This window comes from Lagopus leucura, unplaced genomic scaffold (assembly GCF_019238085.1).
Source record: "Lagopus leucura isolate 7727_CA_CO unplaced genomic scaffold, USGS_WTPT01 Super-Scaffold_1, whole genome shotgun sequence".
Lineage (NCBI taxonomy): Eukaryota > Metazoa > Chordata > Aves > Galliformes > Phasianidae > Lagopus > Lagopus leucura.
The window spans coordinates 29005109-29023284 of NW_024962250.1; the positions used below are offsets into that span (position 1 = coordinate 29005109).

General features: G+C 41.9%; 1 protein-coding gene across 1 annotated transcript in view; it reads right to left on the bottom strand.

The window, feature by feature from the left end:
- CLMN (calmin) overlaps positions 1-17087 on the bottom strand; it is a 69501-nt gene extending 52414 nt beyond the window's left edge. The window contains exon 1 of the mRNA XM_042867308.1: positions 16966-17087. Within this exon, the coding sequence (XP_042723242.1) occupies positions 16966-17047 (82 nt within the window). The 5' untranslated portion in view covers positions 17048-17087. The remainder of the gene's footprint in view (positions 1-16965) is intronic.
- Between the last annotated feature and the right edge of the window lie 1089 nt (positions 17088-18176).

Genomic DNA, 18176 nt, shown 5'->3' on the forward strand with positions numbered 1-18176 from the left:
ATGAAACTTCTTGTTTGCATGCATTATATACAGCTGAATGCTAACGAGACTTCAGACTGCATAGGTACATTTTATACATGGCTTTTTGTCATGAAACACTTCTCTGCAACTTTGCACAGGCACCAGAAAACTTAGCTTACGGCAGCATCAGTAGACACCACTCTCCTGTCTATGGTTTAATTTAATCCTTCTGTTTGCTACCTATCAAGGCCAAAAATCTACATTTTGCAATCACACTGGCTTTGCTAGTCAGTGCAGGTCCTGACTGTGATACTCCAACTGTAGTTCTGTCAACTGATGCTGAAATTACATTTATCAGTGGTATCAAAGCCATATTGTGTTTTCCAAAGATTTTCACATGTAAGTGAAGTAACATTTTTCTTCTTCAATTTTAACAAATGGAAGAACAACATATGCAAGGTAACCATACATAATTGAGATTTATACAAATTAAACTTGAATGTATTTGTTTGTTTCATAGTTTGAAGTCTGGAAATGCGAGCAATCCAACAGGCTAACTTCATTGATTCCTATTACACAGATAAGCACACCACAAAAAGAAGTCTGAAGTGAGGTAGTAGCTGTTATTAGGTCAACAAGCAGAAGCTGGAAAAACAACAGAGCAACTTATCATTCAGCCTAATAAAAGACATTACCTCTCCCTACAAACCTTGCCTAGCTTATAACACAGCAGCAACCTCACTGCTCAAATATTTATCACCCTAACAATTAAATTCTGCATTTTTCAGAAGTCAGAGAGCAGCCTCAGTTTATAATTTACTTTTGTAACTAAACAACGTGCAGTGCAGAGAAGAAAAAAAAGCAGAGGAACACCAGTACTGGAAACACAGCCGATATAATTTTGCTAGCGTGGGCACTGGATCTGCAAGTTCCTCTACCCACATGCAGAGCCAGCATCTGCAGAGAACCCCCAGCAGCAAAGTCATGGGCCCTGGGAGCAAACTACCACACAGCTGATGCTGCCCAAAATTACCATCAGTGGTGTAGGTGGGTCTGTGTCACACATGGCTGATGATCTGGGGTGCAAGCAGCTCCTAGTAGGTATGGAGGCCTTTGGGTACCTTGTGAGATAGCAGTGAAAGCTATTTCCTATCCCATGTGTCCTGGTACAACACTGAATCGGGACAGCATTTTTTGTGAGGTTGGAGGAATAATTGTACAGCATAGATCACCAGGCTAACAGGTATGGTGTAGCCACAAGGCAATGTAGGGATACCCAGCAATTTTTAGGAAACAGGAGGTTTCTCTGGAGCATCCCCAAGTCCAGAGAGGACTAACAGATAGCTTTTGGGGAAAAGGTACATTAAGGTAAATCTCACTGCCTTGTCAACTGCACAATAACTACACCCCTACACACAGACATGGCCCTTAATGAGCACTATCATCATTAAGCAGAGCTCAGGCATCCCTCAGTAACTTTCTTGCTGAGACAGAAACACAGGGATATACTCTTCTATTTCTTTCCTAGCCTATGTTTAGAGGAGCCACGTAGCTCCTCTTCACTACCTCAAGGCAATAATAAAAGCAAGAGCCAGGATTACACACACATAGCTTCAGTTCCACCACTGGGGCCTTCCCAGCCACAGCACTTCTCTGCCAGCATCTCCTGGCAACAGCCTCCTGTCCCTGCCTCTAGGGTTCAGCCCAGCTCCAAAGACATGCATCCTGGTACATGCTCAGCTTGATCCCAGGTGACTACCTTGGCCCTTTCCAGCTGGAATGCTCCAGCTAGTACACTGCTGGCCTCCAGGCAGGGGGATGTCACTGCTTGCCAGGCTTCCACTTCCTCTGCTGTGACTTTGGTTGGCTTTAGATGGGCAATGCCAACTGTTAGGAGCTCATCTCCAGAAAAACATCAATAGAAGTACTCCCCACCTGGGAAAAGCATCCTTTGTTCAGTTTAAATTCAGCCAAAGAAAGCTAAAGCAGAGCTACCTTCATTCTGCAGAGGAACATCATGCTGGCATCCAGAGTGGTTTGGTTTGTCAACTTGGAGGAAAGTTAATTTGGTTTCACTTAGAGTGTACTCTTGTAAGATACACCTTTTATTTTTCGTTAACTACATTTTATCATGGGGGTTGTAGCCAGGTTCACTGCTCTGTGGCACAGTAAGTAAATTTAAATCTGTGTTTTAATAGCATCAGGCAGACAGCAGCTGTTACTGCTGACTGCCCAGCTATTATTGCTCTGAAGACTTTCATCAGTGAAGGTACTCAATAGCCTTAAGATATTATGGCCTGGCAACGAATCTTTTCTTTCCTAAACAGCACCTTAAAAATACAGAAGTTGTATGTTGTGGAGAGATGATGAAAAGGCTTTCCCATACCCCTACTCTGAGCACTAGGCTATTAAATTTTTATGTAAAGAGGAAAATAAAACATTATGCAAGCATCTGAAAGAGTGTGTTAGAGAAATTGAAGGCAGGATGCAGAATTAAATGTATAATTCATGACTTGTGAGAGCCTTAAGGCAAGACCTTTTGGACTTGCTAATTGCTCTTCTGAGAAGTAGTTCAAAAGCCATAACAGTGCCTCCTACAAGTAGACAAATGCACACAGAAAGCTGTAGTAACATCCATCTAGGGGCTTGGCTTCCATTATCAGCCCTGCTGCAGATGTGCTGTTGCCCACCTGACAATATGCCACCCAAGGACATCAGGCTGATCTAAATGTCTGGACCTAATTTTGGTACGTATTCCTGCATACTGCAGTTTTTGGACTGCAAACAGGTATATTTATTTATAAATGATTGCTGTTATATTGTGGCCCATGGAGGACTTACTGTGTGCCCTGAGCCTTTTTATGTCACAAGCTCTGTGCACATGAGATCGGTAGAACAGAGCAGCTCCTCAACTGCAGCAGCCTTATTTAGTTCAACTGAGCTCAGAGGAAAAAAATTCAGTGGGTGCAAGATCAGATCCCAGTTGCAGTCATGGATATAAATGTGACAGAAAGGGAGGACAAAGGCAAGCAGTTTATATAATTACAGTGGCTTGTATACATGCATAATTTGGTGAATATAAGTCATGAACAAACCATCAAGATATTTTCTCATTTCCTGTGCCATAACCACCTCCTTCTCCCTTGTCCCCACTGAACATCCTTGAATATTCTCATCCCAGTAGGCAAAAACTGTAGGCTTTTATCTATCAGCAAGTCCCTTCTATTCACATTCTCTAGCTGCAAAATATGCTACTGCAGCCAATTCTCTGATAACATCCTCGCAAGCACCCCCTACCCACTGTTGCTTCTTCACTATTTGACCCCAGCAGAAGTTAACTTCAAGGACCTAAGGAAGGCTTCTCTATTGGTGCTTCTAATTTGTTACATTATCCAGTCAGAGTTGCTCTCTGAGTCTTAAGAGAGATAAACTTGCTTCTAAAGCAAGCATCTGTTCTCTTTCTGTTCCATCAGCTTCTCACACTCCAGCCCTTTTGGAAACTCTGAAGCAACATTCTTGATAAACTGTTGTAATCTTCCCCTACTGTTTCCTTAAAAGTCTCAGCTGATGTGTTGTGAAAAGGGGTAGAGAGCATCAGAATGAATCTTTTTTTTAAAGCCCTATCCTTCCCTTTTGGTATTATTTACTGATGCATCAAAATTACCTTAAAAACGCATTAATAAAATGTAAATCAATATCTTCTGTAAAGCAGCTCATCTCCAATGAGTTTGAGATTTATTTCTGTAAAGCTACTAGAAGAACAAGAAAACAGAATCTGTGCCTTAATTGTACTGTGTCAAATCATACTCCCTTCATGAAGACAGTGAATCAGATTAAATTTTTACTAATTATATACTTATTTTCTTCAAGATGTTCCATTTATTTCTCAGGGTCAAGAATATGAAAAAGCAAAAGGACTCAACAGATGTGAATACAACAGAAGGTGGGCAAAGAGTCCTGGTTTAGACATATTTCATCTGGAAACCATCAGTGTTGTCCTGTGAAACTCAGAAGAGTAAATGAAGCTATCAGTTACATTATAGAGAAATAAAGTTTCACAGCAAGTAAAACATCCTTTGAGTACTTCAAATCACATTAAAGAGAGAAACTGCTTTGCAAAATCTTCTGTATAAAAATTTTAGCTAATAATCAGTAAATGCAATGGGCCCACCAATGAAGGCAGTTTAGTAGTTAGCAGAGAAATGCAATGAAGCTGAGGACTCCCCAACTTAAGGCTAGTCTCAAAATGCTAATTCCTAGTTCTGAAAGTAAATAATCAATTAGCTACTTCAGAATTGGAGCAACATGATTCAAACAAAGCTGTAAACTATTCCATGTGCAACTCCCACAATGCCATTTTAGTTCTGGCAATGTTACTGTTCTTTACAAACACACCAATTTAGGTTTTGACATCCACAAGGGGCATACACCGAATTCAGTTTCTTCAAGACCAGGGGTTTACAACCCAAATAAACAAATTAAAGGCAAAATATGGGAAAGGGAAAATGACGGCAACAGAAGAACATTCCTTAATCTTTGAGTTCCACCCTTAATTAACTTTAACAGCTCCCACATAGGAAGTAAGGTAAATAATCACTAAATGTAAGCACAGTTTTGTGTAGTTTTATTTTCTTCTGTGACCTACTCCTTCGGTTCAAAAGAGACAAGTCATTAAGAACAGAATGGGTCCATTACAACTGTAACACAAAGGGCAGTCTTTAACTCAGTACAAAGAATACTAGCACAGATGGTGAATCAACATTTTGCAGGAAAATCCATGTAGCTTCCACATTAATGAGACACAGGTTACAAGAACACAGTATCATATGTTGTCGTCACTATGTCACAAGTGATTTGTTGTTCCAGCTTAGGTATCCAGATGGTATCAAAAATACTCCAAACTTCCTACATGCACAAAGCTTTCATTACAACTTAAAAAATTGTTTCAGAAAACATACTGGTTTCTTCAAGTATTCCCAGTTTGCTCTTAACTGCTGAACATGTTCTGTATTTTGCTTGCAGTGGTTTTACAAGAGCACATACATGCATTAGAAAACCTCAGAATGCAGCAGTGGTGAGTATTAGCAAAGGAGAGGGGAGCTGCACAGAGCCACCATATTCCTAAAGTGCAGAAGAGAAGGAACAGGCTAAGAGTTAATGGTGTTTCCCTGGCTGGTATACCAGTGAGGTCTTCCAAGAGGGCCTGGACTCTGGAAGACATGTCCATAGAGCTACATATTGGATGGTACCAAAGCAGAACTTAGAAAATCCACATTCACAGAGCTTAAAAATACCTTGAACTAGGAGCAGTGGCTGCTCCTGCTTCATTCAGATCAGTTTTAACCTTCTACCCCCACAGTGGGCATTATGCATTTCAGAGCCAAAGCAACTGGACTTGATGCCAATTCTAAGTCACATTATTAACACAATTTTGTTTCTGATAGGAGCCTCAAAAACCTTTATAAAGAACTCCCAGTTAGATAATTACTTTCCTTTCACTTCACTGTAGCAGACTCCCACAGATTTGACTGTATTTTCTTTCTTCTAAGTAAATTGTGCAGCCTCTCTTAAAAGGTTCACCTTTTAAAAAAGGTACCTAGAAAATACCAGTCAAAATTTGATGTATTTTCCCTGTTTCAAAGCAGAAGAAGGGTTTTTTCTAGAAGAAGGTAACATATTTTCTACTCAAGTAGATTGAAAATCTACTGTAGAAAAGGGGAAAGAAAGGGGGGGGGGGTGGGTGGGCAAGAGGAAGATAAAGGAATGAACTGCTTGGAGAGTACGTGGGTGGCAGGGTTTGGTTTTTAATCTGAAAGGTATATGCCAGCACTTCTCTACAGACATACCTATCAGGGATTCTTATACTGTACTGTTTTCTAGTGATCTCTCTTATTTTTAGGTTAGTTTCCTACAAATCTTGATGCCCAAAGCACTAACAGGTTAACAAAGCAAAAAAAGCTTCAGCCTTTTTCATCCATGCCTTTGCCTTTCTAAGTACCTCAAACAAATTCCTTTTGAAATTAAAGATTGTTTTGTCACCTATGCAGCAGACAACATGGTACAAAGACAGATTTACACAGTGGTAACTAGGGAGCAAGCAGAGGAGGCGGCTGCTCAGCTGACGGATATAAATAGTAAAATCCTAGTCAACAGGATATTATTGTTCTTTGGGGTTCCCAAAGAAACCTTTAGCAATGGATCAGCTCTCCTACGCACATGCTGATCGCAGTCAGCACTGGTGTGCAGTGGAGGCAGCACAGGAGAAGCTCAGGAAGACTTCAGAGGTGGCCAGGTCCCAGCACTTCTCATGCTGCAGTGGGAGGATAGATTGAAAAAGTAGGGGGGAAAGGTCTCAGCAAAACACCTGTCGTTTGTTTGCTTATATATTAATAACTTGTCTCTAATAGTCATGAGACTATAGAGTAATGCTTTCCCCTCTTCTCGCCATGAAGCCAAGCCTAGACATAGATCACCAGATGAAAATCAAAGAGCCTGTGAAACTGGGAAAAGAAAACAAAGAAGAAAAGAAATCTTCCTGAAGCAGATCAGAATGGCTTATTTATCAAGCTGCAACTCCACAGGACGCCGGCTTCAACTGGCTTCATGTCAAGGCAGCTTACACTCTCAGGTATCACATTATAAGCCATTATAAACCACATTTCAAGGTGAGGCACTTAATTGTCTCATCCCTCTCTGACCTTTACAGAAAGGAAAAACAATTTTGATTGCTCTCCTATTTCTAATTTTCTGTTAACTCTCTCATTTCTTCCTCTTACAGAACATACACTTGTAATCATCCAGGGCAAACAGACATCTTTTGACAGATCTCTCTCCACAGGCAAGATTAATATCTCATCCATGCCCTAAACAAACTCTCCCTTGGTCTTTCTCTCTACCCATTCCTGAGCTCTTTCAGACCCCAGCACAAGGGAGACACATTTTCCTGCCAGCAGATACAGCACTGTTCTCTGTTAAAATAACATTTGGATACTTCTAAGAACTGAAACTACAAGTACAATGTGACAGCAAGTTCAGCCTGGGATAAAATTTGATCTGATTCATTTATGCATGCAAGCGGAAAGCTTTTATTAGCATACATTCCTTAAGAAAAAGAAATTATAATTCCTGGAATGTTCACCATGAAGGATATTCTTCTGGCTTATAGTGACAAGTTTCCTTCCTTCCCCAGCTCCACTTTATCTCCTTTCTAGCAACACATTCTCAAAACAAAGCAAACAGAACTCTCTGAATAAACTGAGGGAACTGGAAGTACAGTATGAAGAGGCCAAGGGAACGCAGCTAACTCGGATGTTGACTGAGGTAATTCCAGAGCATTTGGAGGAAAAGTTTACCTGAAGATGATAAAACAGAAACTCAGAAAGATGGTCAACATAACATTACTATAAATACATCTTTCCAGACAGGATGAAGTACAATAAAGCATGCTGACTCCATTCCACAAGCATTTTGTTCTATTTACATTATAAAAACATGAGCCAAGCCAAAATGATGTCTGCTTGCGCTCAGTTAGTCCTGACCCTCCAACTGGTGTGCATTGGAGAGAACACAAGTATGAGCAAACCCAGAAGGAAAGCACCTGCTGCCAGACTGGGCAACACCACATGGTGGGAGGAGAGCTGGGTAAGTAGAATCATCTTAGTGAGTTGCACAATTTCACTAAAGACAATAAGCTGGTTACAATTCAGACATGTATTGCTGTCAGATGGTGAAGGAAAGGTAAAGACGGTGTGAAAGAAGGAAACTGGTCAGATCATTATAATATGCATCCTAGGGAGAGAAGACCAAGACTCAAAGCCTGCTCCACCAAAGCATTCCATGTTCATACGCAGAAAAGCATCATTACACTACCTGGATAACTTTTATGCTGGATAACTAAGTCCTCTGGCTTTCATATGCCTTTATTCATATGTTAAACAGGGAAGCCAATCAGACAAATACATCAAAAACATGAGATACAACTACTAAAGAAATAAAAATAATTCACTGTTAGTATGTATTAAGGACAAATTTCAGTTTTAGTCAAGACAAATACAAAGCAGTAGGGAAAAAAAACCTATAGGCATCAATACCATCTGAGTACAAGAAGTCAAGCTGTGATCCTCTCTGTAAAACCATGACTCCTGAATGCTACTCCCACCTCTGCAACAGTCCTATCCATCTCTAGGAATGCAACGTGCAGGAACACACACACCCAGCAGGACTGCTGAGGCAAAATGAAACAGGCAGCCCTGCGAACCTTTCTGTCACATGGACACCATGTTAGCACACTATGCTGTGCTTAACCCCACAGAGTTTGGGTTCCAAAACTCATCATTAGTGTAATAAATGAAATGAGCGGAAACTCCTGCTCACAGAGCCCAAACTGCAGCAGCTCTGTTGTTGGTCACTGCCCTAAGTTTTGGTTCACTGCTGAAATGAGAGTATGAGAGGTCAAGCGAACATTTGGTTCATAATTAAAAGCCTGAATGACAAAACTGTCTGCTGGCTTGAGTGACGCAACATGAAGGTCTCATCAGAGCTTGCTGCAGGCATCCAGACCACCTCTGCAGATGGCTTTCATCATTCTCAGCATAAAAACGAAGGACTAAAGATGCATGAAAAAAAACTGCTCTAGAGCCAGCTGTGGGCAATGTTTAGACACCCCCACCAAATTAAAGTTAAGGACTTGAAAGGCACTCAAGAACTGACTGGTTGAAACAAAACCTGAATATAACTGGCTATTAATTACTTTGAAATCAGCCTGGAGAGAGACGCATGAGTACCAGCTCTCCACACCTCAGTGGCTACAGGAGCTCTCTCATCAACTGAGAGCAGCCCCCTGGTCACTCCCAAGACCATGGTGAAGCACACCCTGCCCTTCTCCTGTGATCTCCAGAGGCACCACCATTTCCTGACTTCAGGGATGGCACACTGTTCTGACCTCCAAATTCTTAAATAACCACATGATGAGTGATACTGTCAACTGCAGCATTATGGGTGAAGGTTTTTATGTAACTGCTTAGTATTAGTGGCCAAAACAAGGTGCTTCCTCTTAAGATTTCTGAAAACAATTAAATATCCTATTCTTTTTTGATCCTTCTAATAAACAGGCAATGTTTTAAAGTTCTGAAAGGCCAACATTGAGTACATCAAAAAGACCTACTTTCAAGAGAAGAAATGCAGCTTAAACTATTTCTGTCTTCTTTCAGCCAAGGTCAATAAATACATTAACTTCTGAAAGATGGTTGAGTAGAAGTTGTTTTGTGTTGTTTTTTTTTTAACTAGTGTTACATCCCTTTGAAACTTTTACTTTGTAATAAACAGAAATTAAAGAATGTATGAGTCTCTGTAACTTTAAATCATGCCTTGTCCTGTCTCCAGGGAGATCTTTAGAAGAAAAAATAATAAAATTGTGAGCAATGGGAACTAAATGTTGTTCAGTGACATTAATCATCAGGGATGAGAAGTCCCCTACACAACGTGGAACCGGAGAACAAGGACAGGGACCAAAAACATTTCCCCAGTGATTCTAAATGTTAGCTGCTGAAGTCACTTGTAACAAGGCTTACTGAGGGCCTTGTCAAAGAGGTAGAATCAATGGAGCAGAACATGTCTCACAACGTAGAAACAACACCTAAAGGACTGGCTGTCAAGGTACCTACTGTACTGCTTATTTTGATTTCTTGAAGGAAACAGAAAAAACAGGCTGGAAGAAACAAAGAACAGAAACCATCTGAGCTACTTCAGCACCTGTTGAGGAGAATCAGGGGTGCAAGACCTAAACCTAAGCTTCCCTTATGCATGGCTTAAGCATGGAGAACCTACTCTGCGAGTCCCACTGAATGAGACAGGGCACTATGGCATCCACCATGATGAAGGCTAATTGGACACTTGAGATTTGTTTCACAACCAATACAAAGTCTCCAATGCAAATATAAAATATAGAAAAGTCAAAAGTCCAACAGCCCTGAAAATCACAAATTTTCAGTACACACAAGTATGATTTATTGCCATCAGATAAGATATGTCCCCATGCTTAAAAAGCCTGTGCTGTGATGATCTAGCTGGAGCATTCCTGGTAAAGCATCCCTGACCTGAGAAGGCTTGCTGTGGACTCACGAGTGTGCAGCGTTATCAGAGATGCACTGAGAGAGCAGCTCAGTCTGACTCACAGAGCACCAGTCATGGGCCTGGTCATGGGCACTGCCCAAGAGCAGAGACTTTCTGCTGGGGACTTGAAAAAAAAATGTACTCATCACCAGCGCTAATTAGGAGAGGAAGAAAATCCAGTGGGATACATGGCTTAAAAAAAAAAAAAAAAAAAAAAAAAAAAAAAAAGGCTGGGATATAAATATTTCTATTTGAAATTAGTTCTGTGGAACATTATTTAGTAAGCAATAACTGGAATTATATTTCGAAAACATAAAAACATGAAAACTGACTGCCATAACGAAGTAAATCAACAACACTGATCAAGAAAGATTTCATCTCTGCCTAAGAACAGTAAAAGATAATAACACGCAAAAGGTATAAATAACAAAGTAGCTCATAGTTAATAGACTCACTGGGTCTGAATTACACTGATATATATCAGGAGTAAATTTCAAGATACTGCAGTGCAAAAGATACTTATTTCATATGTCAGAATTAGCGGAAATAATTAACAGAATCCCTCCAAGTAATTTATTATTTTAACAATTCGTGAATCATGCTGTCGAATTGAGTAATTGGTACAGAGATGAGGGTTATCTATTAAGTATCCTTGATAACATCTTTTCAGATTCAATGGGATTTCTGGTTTTAGAAATAAATCCATTCTGTTTGCAGGTTACATGTCCACAGGCATTTGTCCTGGAGACACGCAGGCTGTTGCTACCATGAGCCTCCTTAGAAGGTACGGATTTCAATTTGTGTTTGTGGCTATGAAGCCTCAAACTGCAGACAAAACATGGCTCAGTTATTTGCACAGAAACATGCAGCAATTACAATGAAGTAAAATCCATCCCACAATCCTCCACCTACAGTCCTTGCACTTAAATGGGTGGGGAGACGTAAAAATAGAGCAGTAGGTAAAGATATTTGTAGAAAAAGATGGTTATTTCTTAAAAAGTGCTGTGATAGCCTTCACCACACCAGCACTGACAGAGATGCAACTCCTTATCTGCTGATTTCTTCCCATGAATACATCATTTTGAGATTTTTTTTTTTTTTACTTCTGCATGGAAATAGAGGTAAAATTTGGCTCTTCTTTGGACATGCCCTTAGCAATTATTCTGCAAAAACAACAAGTTTAAACAGTACAGAAGAAAATACGGCCTTACATGGACAGTGACAAGCTAAAATACCCAAGGTTGTTTTAGTCCAATAGAAAGCAATCTTTCAAACAAAAAAAAGGAAACAGTCATTCATTTGAAATATTTCCTAAATAAATGCTATAAACATGTCAGGATACAAGTGACATGACCTTGAAATTAGCTTGGAGAAAGAAAATTGTTTGAATTTCTGTCCAAACTTAGTGGACAAAGGAAAAAATAAACAGCAGAAGCTATGAGAAGCATGTAATATTTTTTTAATCAGCATTAATTTGAATACAGTATTTTGAGTACTGCCATTTTAAAACTAATGCCATTCAACCAGTTAGGGTCAGAGATGTGATCAGCTGTCCTGGGTAACACTTTGTGCTGAGCAGCAGCTCACCAAGGCAGGAAAGAGGGAAGAAATGATGTGGTGGTGTGTGAAAGCATCAGCCCCCAGCCTCCAGCCAGGTCTGTGCTTAGAGGCCAAACAAGAACAGTGTCTCTTACGATGAAGTGCTAATGCATGGGTTCATTTGACTGTACAGCTATTGGGCATGATTTGAATTTGACGTAACTTCATGCATGCAATGGGACAGAGAACCCAGACCTTTAATTTGTTAGAGAAATTAGGCACTGACCTTGTTAAAACTGCACACTGAAACGTGCAATCTGTGCTTTCTCTTACCTCTCACTGCTCTTTTATTTCATTGCAAGTGCTGCCTCATTTAGAGAAGGGAGTCCTCCTGTCATTGATGACAAACACTGTAAGCCATGAAAGTGCCATTACAGAAGCCATCTCCATCAGAATGATTTTGTTTCCAGCATTTATCTTTAGTTTCTTATGCCTGGATCTGAATCTGCATTTTGGGGCTTTGCATTTATAACTCCCAGGTCTACTGAACTTGTATACAGCATAACATCACTTAGTTGATCTTCCTTCATCTAAGGTTCTCCAGGCAGTTTTATTTCTACAAATGTCACCTCAATCTACAAGGAACTCAAATGAAAGTAACATGCCTACAAGTAGAATTAAATACTGCTGAATATGAGGTCAAGTTACAGAAGAGTTAAAGCAATGGAGAGCTACAACACCTTACTTTTGTCAGAACAAATGGATTCATTTAAAAATAAAACATTCCCTTCCATTTATGAAATTTCTATGGGTTTCAAACTATAGCAAGCAGGTCAAATGCTGCTGATATCTTGTAAGCAAAAACAAAACAAAGCAACAACACAACACCCTCTGTAGTTAAGTGTAATGGTCATAATCATTATGCTTCATACAGAAAGAAAAATATATAGAGAAAAATATATTCAAGAATTCCTGACTGTGAGCATTTGCCTTCTGATGACCATTGGAGGTGCACAAGCCTCCAAAAGCAGAGACAGAGATATGTTCACTCATAAAGAGAGTTAGCTGCTGTGAGTTGGGCACCTGTATTAACTCTCTAAAAATAGGCCTTGGGATGGGCTATCTCAAAGGAAGCTGACATCCATTTCAATATCAACTGAAGTTATTATTGTCCAAAGCTTATTAAAAGCCTAGATCTTATGTATCCAAATGGGAAGGCAAGCAAAATCTGGAAGTGCTGTGAGTTTATGACAAAGTAATGCAAGCAAAGTTACAAACCAGGGCAAAGATAGGGAGCGTATGGGTCTGGTATTGCTCATTTCGTTTCTTTCAGCCTGTTACCACTATTTTTGCTTCATTTGACAACATGCTCCAGTGTAGCCCTCCAAATACATTTCAAGGCTACTTAACCATCTCAGCAAGCCTGAGACATGGAAAAGTATTCAAATCCAGGGGAATTCGGGAACATACATCAATGGATTTCTGTGGGATCTGGATCAAATTCTGAGTAATCCCCAAAATGACAAGTAGCAGGACTTTGTGCTCCTTGTCTAGTCCTGATAGACTCTCCCATCCCAGACCACGTGCTCTATTACAAATACAAAAAAAAAAAAAAAAAAAGAGCATTCAAATCACAGTCATTTTTAAATGGTGATAACAGTACTCATATTTCAGAGATGAGAAAAACTTCTGACTATACAAGTATTCACCTCTATATACTTCATTCCAACGAATATAAGGAAAGAAATGTGATTGTATATACATTTGGACTATTGAAAAGTACTGAATTTAGGACCAAAATATCATCTAAAAGAAAACAGTTCTTACTGAGGATGTTACCTCTTTCCAGTGAGCACAATTCACCTTAAGCAAGTATATTTTTGATGATCCTAAATCAAGCTTCCAATAAGGAAGATTTTTAAAATATCCTTGTGTTGCAACAAAATGTTCCCACTGGTGGTGTAATGAAAGAAAGAAAGAAAAAGCCCATCTCCTGGCAGGAAATTAATTATTGAGCATTCCACTGCTTGATGATGCACTCCTACATTCTGCACAGACTTTCCATTTTTTTCTCTCAGTATGTGGAGAAATTCACTATGGAGAATATACAAACAGAACAAAGGAGTAAAGAGCATCAGTTTATTAAACGCATTTAGCAAGCCAAACAGAGCTGGAGTGAGGAGCCCAGTTTGCACATCAGCACACCTGGTGCTTATTCCCTCTTTATATTCACCTCTTCTCCATCCAACGGCTACTTTGTTCTGTGAAATTACCTCTGTTCAAAATGGAAGAGATGCTCCTGAATTTAGCATCACTTACCTGTGGCAGATCAGAACTACCACTTCCTTCACTGGAAACAAACAGCAAAAAACAAAAGAAAACCTGAAAATCTGAGTTCATGATGGAAAAAGACCATCAACATATGCCCATGGCTAAATATCCAGCCATAACTCCATTTACACAAGCAACTTTTTTTCCCTCTACGTCCCCTCAGTTTAGCAAATTTCACCACTGTTAATTTTGGCTTTCCTGTGGGAAAAAAAAAAAAAAAGCTGAGAAAAACGTCCATATTATACTTGCAGCAATCTGTTTTATGCCAAAATATATAGCTCCTGAGCCTACTTGTGCCCCCCTGGACACACACCTAGGACACTTCTGAGCTCAGCCGGATCGTAATGCTGCAAAGCATTCCCACTACAGCACATCCCAGCAACTGACATCCCAAATCCTTCAGCAGCGTTCTGTGGAGCTATCGCACGGAGAGGGAACATGCAGCAGACTGAAACCACATATGCTGTCTTCAGATAGCATTTCAAATTAGCAGTGCACTACAGCTTAGCTAAGTCATGGTGAAGAATTTTTCAAGAGAAATTAATACTTCTAGCTTTCAAAAAAGGAGACAGAAAGAATATGGTAAACTGCTATGGCAGATGGTTGCATGATGCCTGCAGAAACTTGAATACTGGGTAGGCTCCTGAGGTACTGCTCTCATGCCATTGTCACTGTCACCTTGATTCTTCCATCAGCTACTGGAGAGGATGGCTCAGGCACAGCGGGACAGAAATGTCTCCATCTGCCTTACAGACCTAAAAGAGCCCCTGTTAGGCTAGCTCCTTGCATCAGCAGGAGATGGTCAGAGGTCAGCTTCTATCCCTGCAGCACATGTCTCAGTGTTATCATGTGCTGCTCATACCTGAAAATATCTTGCTGCTCCCTACCATCCTCCCCTTACAACATCCTCCCTGTGCATCATGGAGGCATCTTGGGTTTACTGACACACCAAGGGATTCCCAGAGACTGTAAAGCATCTCCACAAATGCAACAGCATCCACTGAAAGGATGCATTCAAACCATAAGCTCTGGCCATCTCATGCGGCCCCATAGGAGCTCTGCAATGCTGCTGCAAACTGCACCAGCCCCAGCTGGCTTCTCATCCGAAACTCATGACTTTCTAGCACATCAAAACTGTTACTGATTCTGCAGCTGACAATGATACTCATGGTGATTCAGATCATAATCTTTTGGGAGTATGCATTTTGAATTACAACGCATGAAAAAGTTTAATTACCACATATGAACATAAAGCATATGCTGCCATTTTACAAGAAAGCATGCTGAAGAGAAGCACCATGCTTTGTCACTGGGCTCCAGCATGACAAAAATCACACTCTTCTGAGTATCAGACTTACCATCTGTAACATTTTCCATTTCTAGAAGTTAATGTGAGAGTTATGTGTTACAAATCATATCTGCTGTAAGTGATACGTATTATCACTTGCTTTAGAGCAGCACCCTAGAACAAATGCCTTTTCTCTCGGTAATAGCCCACAATAGGCAACTTTTTAAAAATCCTGTTCAGTTTTGCACACAAAGTGTCAACTAAAGTATCTCTGGGAATTCCTCTTATACGGTAAGAGGGGGACAGAAGTTCTTTTCATTAACATAATGTTATTCGAAGGAATTTGCCATGTAGGATGACGTTTCTCCTACAGGACTATAGGAGTTCTAGAGATGGCTGTGTGCATCTATATAAATGCATTCTAAGTTCCAGAGAGGAAAACAAGTTTAACTCCTTCTTACATAAATGGAGAGGCAATGGGAAAAACATGGCGGGTTTGATTTTTTTATTATTATTTATTTTAAGAACAGACTTCTATTCACTTTCCAAATTGCCATGAGTTAAGGATTAAACCTATTTTAATCACTAGAGTTGACCGCAAGATATCAAATGCAGGCCATCCATGCTAACATAGAGAATCAAAAGAGACAGAACCATGAGTCAGAAATCTAGGATTATATTACAAGGAAAGACTGTCAAAACCCAAGGGGATTTCAACCCAAAATTGCCAGCCCCGGCAACTGGAAATCGGTATTTCAGAAGTTATAAAGATGCAGGTCACACTCCATATGCACTTAGCTGCAGAGCTGAAAGAATGGCTAATTTGGATCTTTTTTTCCTTTCCTCCCTGATAAATTATACATACTCTAAGTCAAATCCAACCAAAAATTAATTTCCAACAACTGCACTGCCTCCGCCAGAAGATAGAGCTCTAATGTCATTATGCAGAAACAGGAAGAGATAATGACCTATAATTCAAGTCTATTATTTCTATGGGACATGAAGATACACAGCAGCATAATGCCAGCTGTTGAATATGTTTGATGTAACACACCAATCTGAGCGTTCTCCCATGCCTATAAACCAAAGACGCTTTTAATTCTCCCATCAGTTTCTGCTAATCACAAAGAGTTTGCTGGTGAGGGGCAAAGATAACTTTGGAGGGACTGATACCAACAGCATCCAAGCCCGGGTATTTGCATCCTTTCCACCAGCACAGCCTGTGGCAGAACTGGAGAGTATCTCGGAGATGACTTATCCCAGAGCTCTGCCCACGTCTATTCAACCGTACGCCGGGACAGCCGCCGCCTTCCCCTCCGGCTGCGGGGACCCAGGGCCAACAGGGTCCGCGCGGCCCCGGCTGCTTCTCCGCTCTGCCCCCGGCTTTCTTCCCACCCGCGGAAGCCGAAACTCCCGTTAGCGGCGAGGCAGGGCGAGCCCGGCACCGCCTGCTCGGCAGCGAGGGCAGCCGGAGCGCGGAGTCCGTTCCTCGACGGCCCCTCAGGTGCTGTGGGGCCGGGCTCGGCCGCACCCCTTCGAGCCTCCCCGGGCTGCTCCCCTTCACCACGCCGGGCCCCGCACCCCCGCCGCGGGAAACCGCCGGCCCCCTTCTCCTTCCCGGCGGCCGTGGGGTGGGCTGCGGATCCCCGAGCACGAGGAAAGACGGGGAGCAAAAAGGAGACGAGGAGGAAGAGGAGCGGGGCGGCGTGGGAGGGGTCTCGGGGACGTTTGTTTACCTTGGAGGTTCTGCACTCGGATGTCGCTGATGTGCCCGATCAGCTCCTCGCGCTGGAACCAATCCCACTCCTGCCCGGCCATGGTGCAGCCGGGCCGGCCCGCTCCGGGCAGGGGGCGGCGGGAGCGGGCGGCACCGGCACCGGCACCGTCGGCGGGCGCGGAGCGGGAGGGCGGGGAGGGGGGGGCGGCTCCTCTCAGCGCTGCGCCCCGCCCCGCGGCACTCCTCCCTCCCTCCCGCCGGCTCCCACCTTCGTTCCCCGGAGCCGCCCCCTGGGGCACCGCAGGGCCACTCCGCCTCCCAACCCCCCCCCAGCGGCCCGAACAAAGAGGTTTTTTTTGCCACAGCTGCTGCGCCTGGGGACGCGAGGAGGATCGTCCCCCGAACACTTGTCCTGCGCCCTCGTCAGAATGGGAAGAAAGAACTCGGAACGGTGGAGGGGTCCGATAGAGAAGGTGAAATAAGCGCCGCTGTCAATTAAAAGCATAGATTTGCTGTTTGTGTATGCCTTTAGCCTGCTACGCTGCCGAATTTCCTTTCCGTTTTCACTCTGAATATCTCCATTCACACCATTCTTCATCCCAAGTGGTAGTTATCAAGACTTCTCAGCATCACTGAGATGCGCTCTATGAACTTCCCAAGCAGCACAAGCACCTCTTTACATACACAGCATTTTGTTACAGCATGCAAATGTCTGTAATCTTGTGCCTTTTTCTTCTCAAACCATGAAGATTGTTTAATGTGAACAGAACAACTTGACACAATCCAGTCGGACTGGTATATTACCACCAGTTAGACTACCAAAACACACAGCTGAGATCTACGAAGTTGAATATAAACAAACTAGGAGCTGAGACCGGGGTTCTTTCAGGCTATAAGTGTTTTTGCATATCCCCACACAACCATTCGGACACATGGTGCTCTTCCCACAGCCCCATCAGGTGGATTTTCCATCATCCTTCCAAGTAAAGTGGAGATGGTAAACACAGAATCATCCAGAGATAAGGGAACTGTTTATTGCTGCTGTAAGCGGCAGCAGTCATTCATCCCACAGCCCAGCCTACAAGCACTGGGGTGGCCCTCAGCTTTATTACTGTTTACACATCCAAGCCTTAAAGTTTCACACAAATGTAAAAAGGTACGAGTGCCACGCCAAAGAGTTTACAAGCCCAAAAGTGAGGAACAGAGGAAACATTGTGTAAAAGGGAAAGT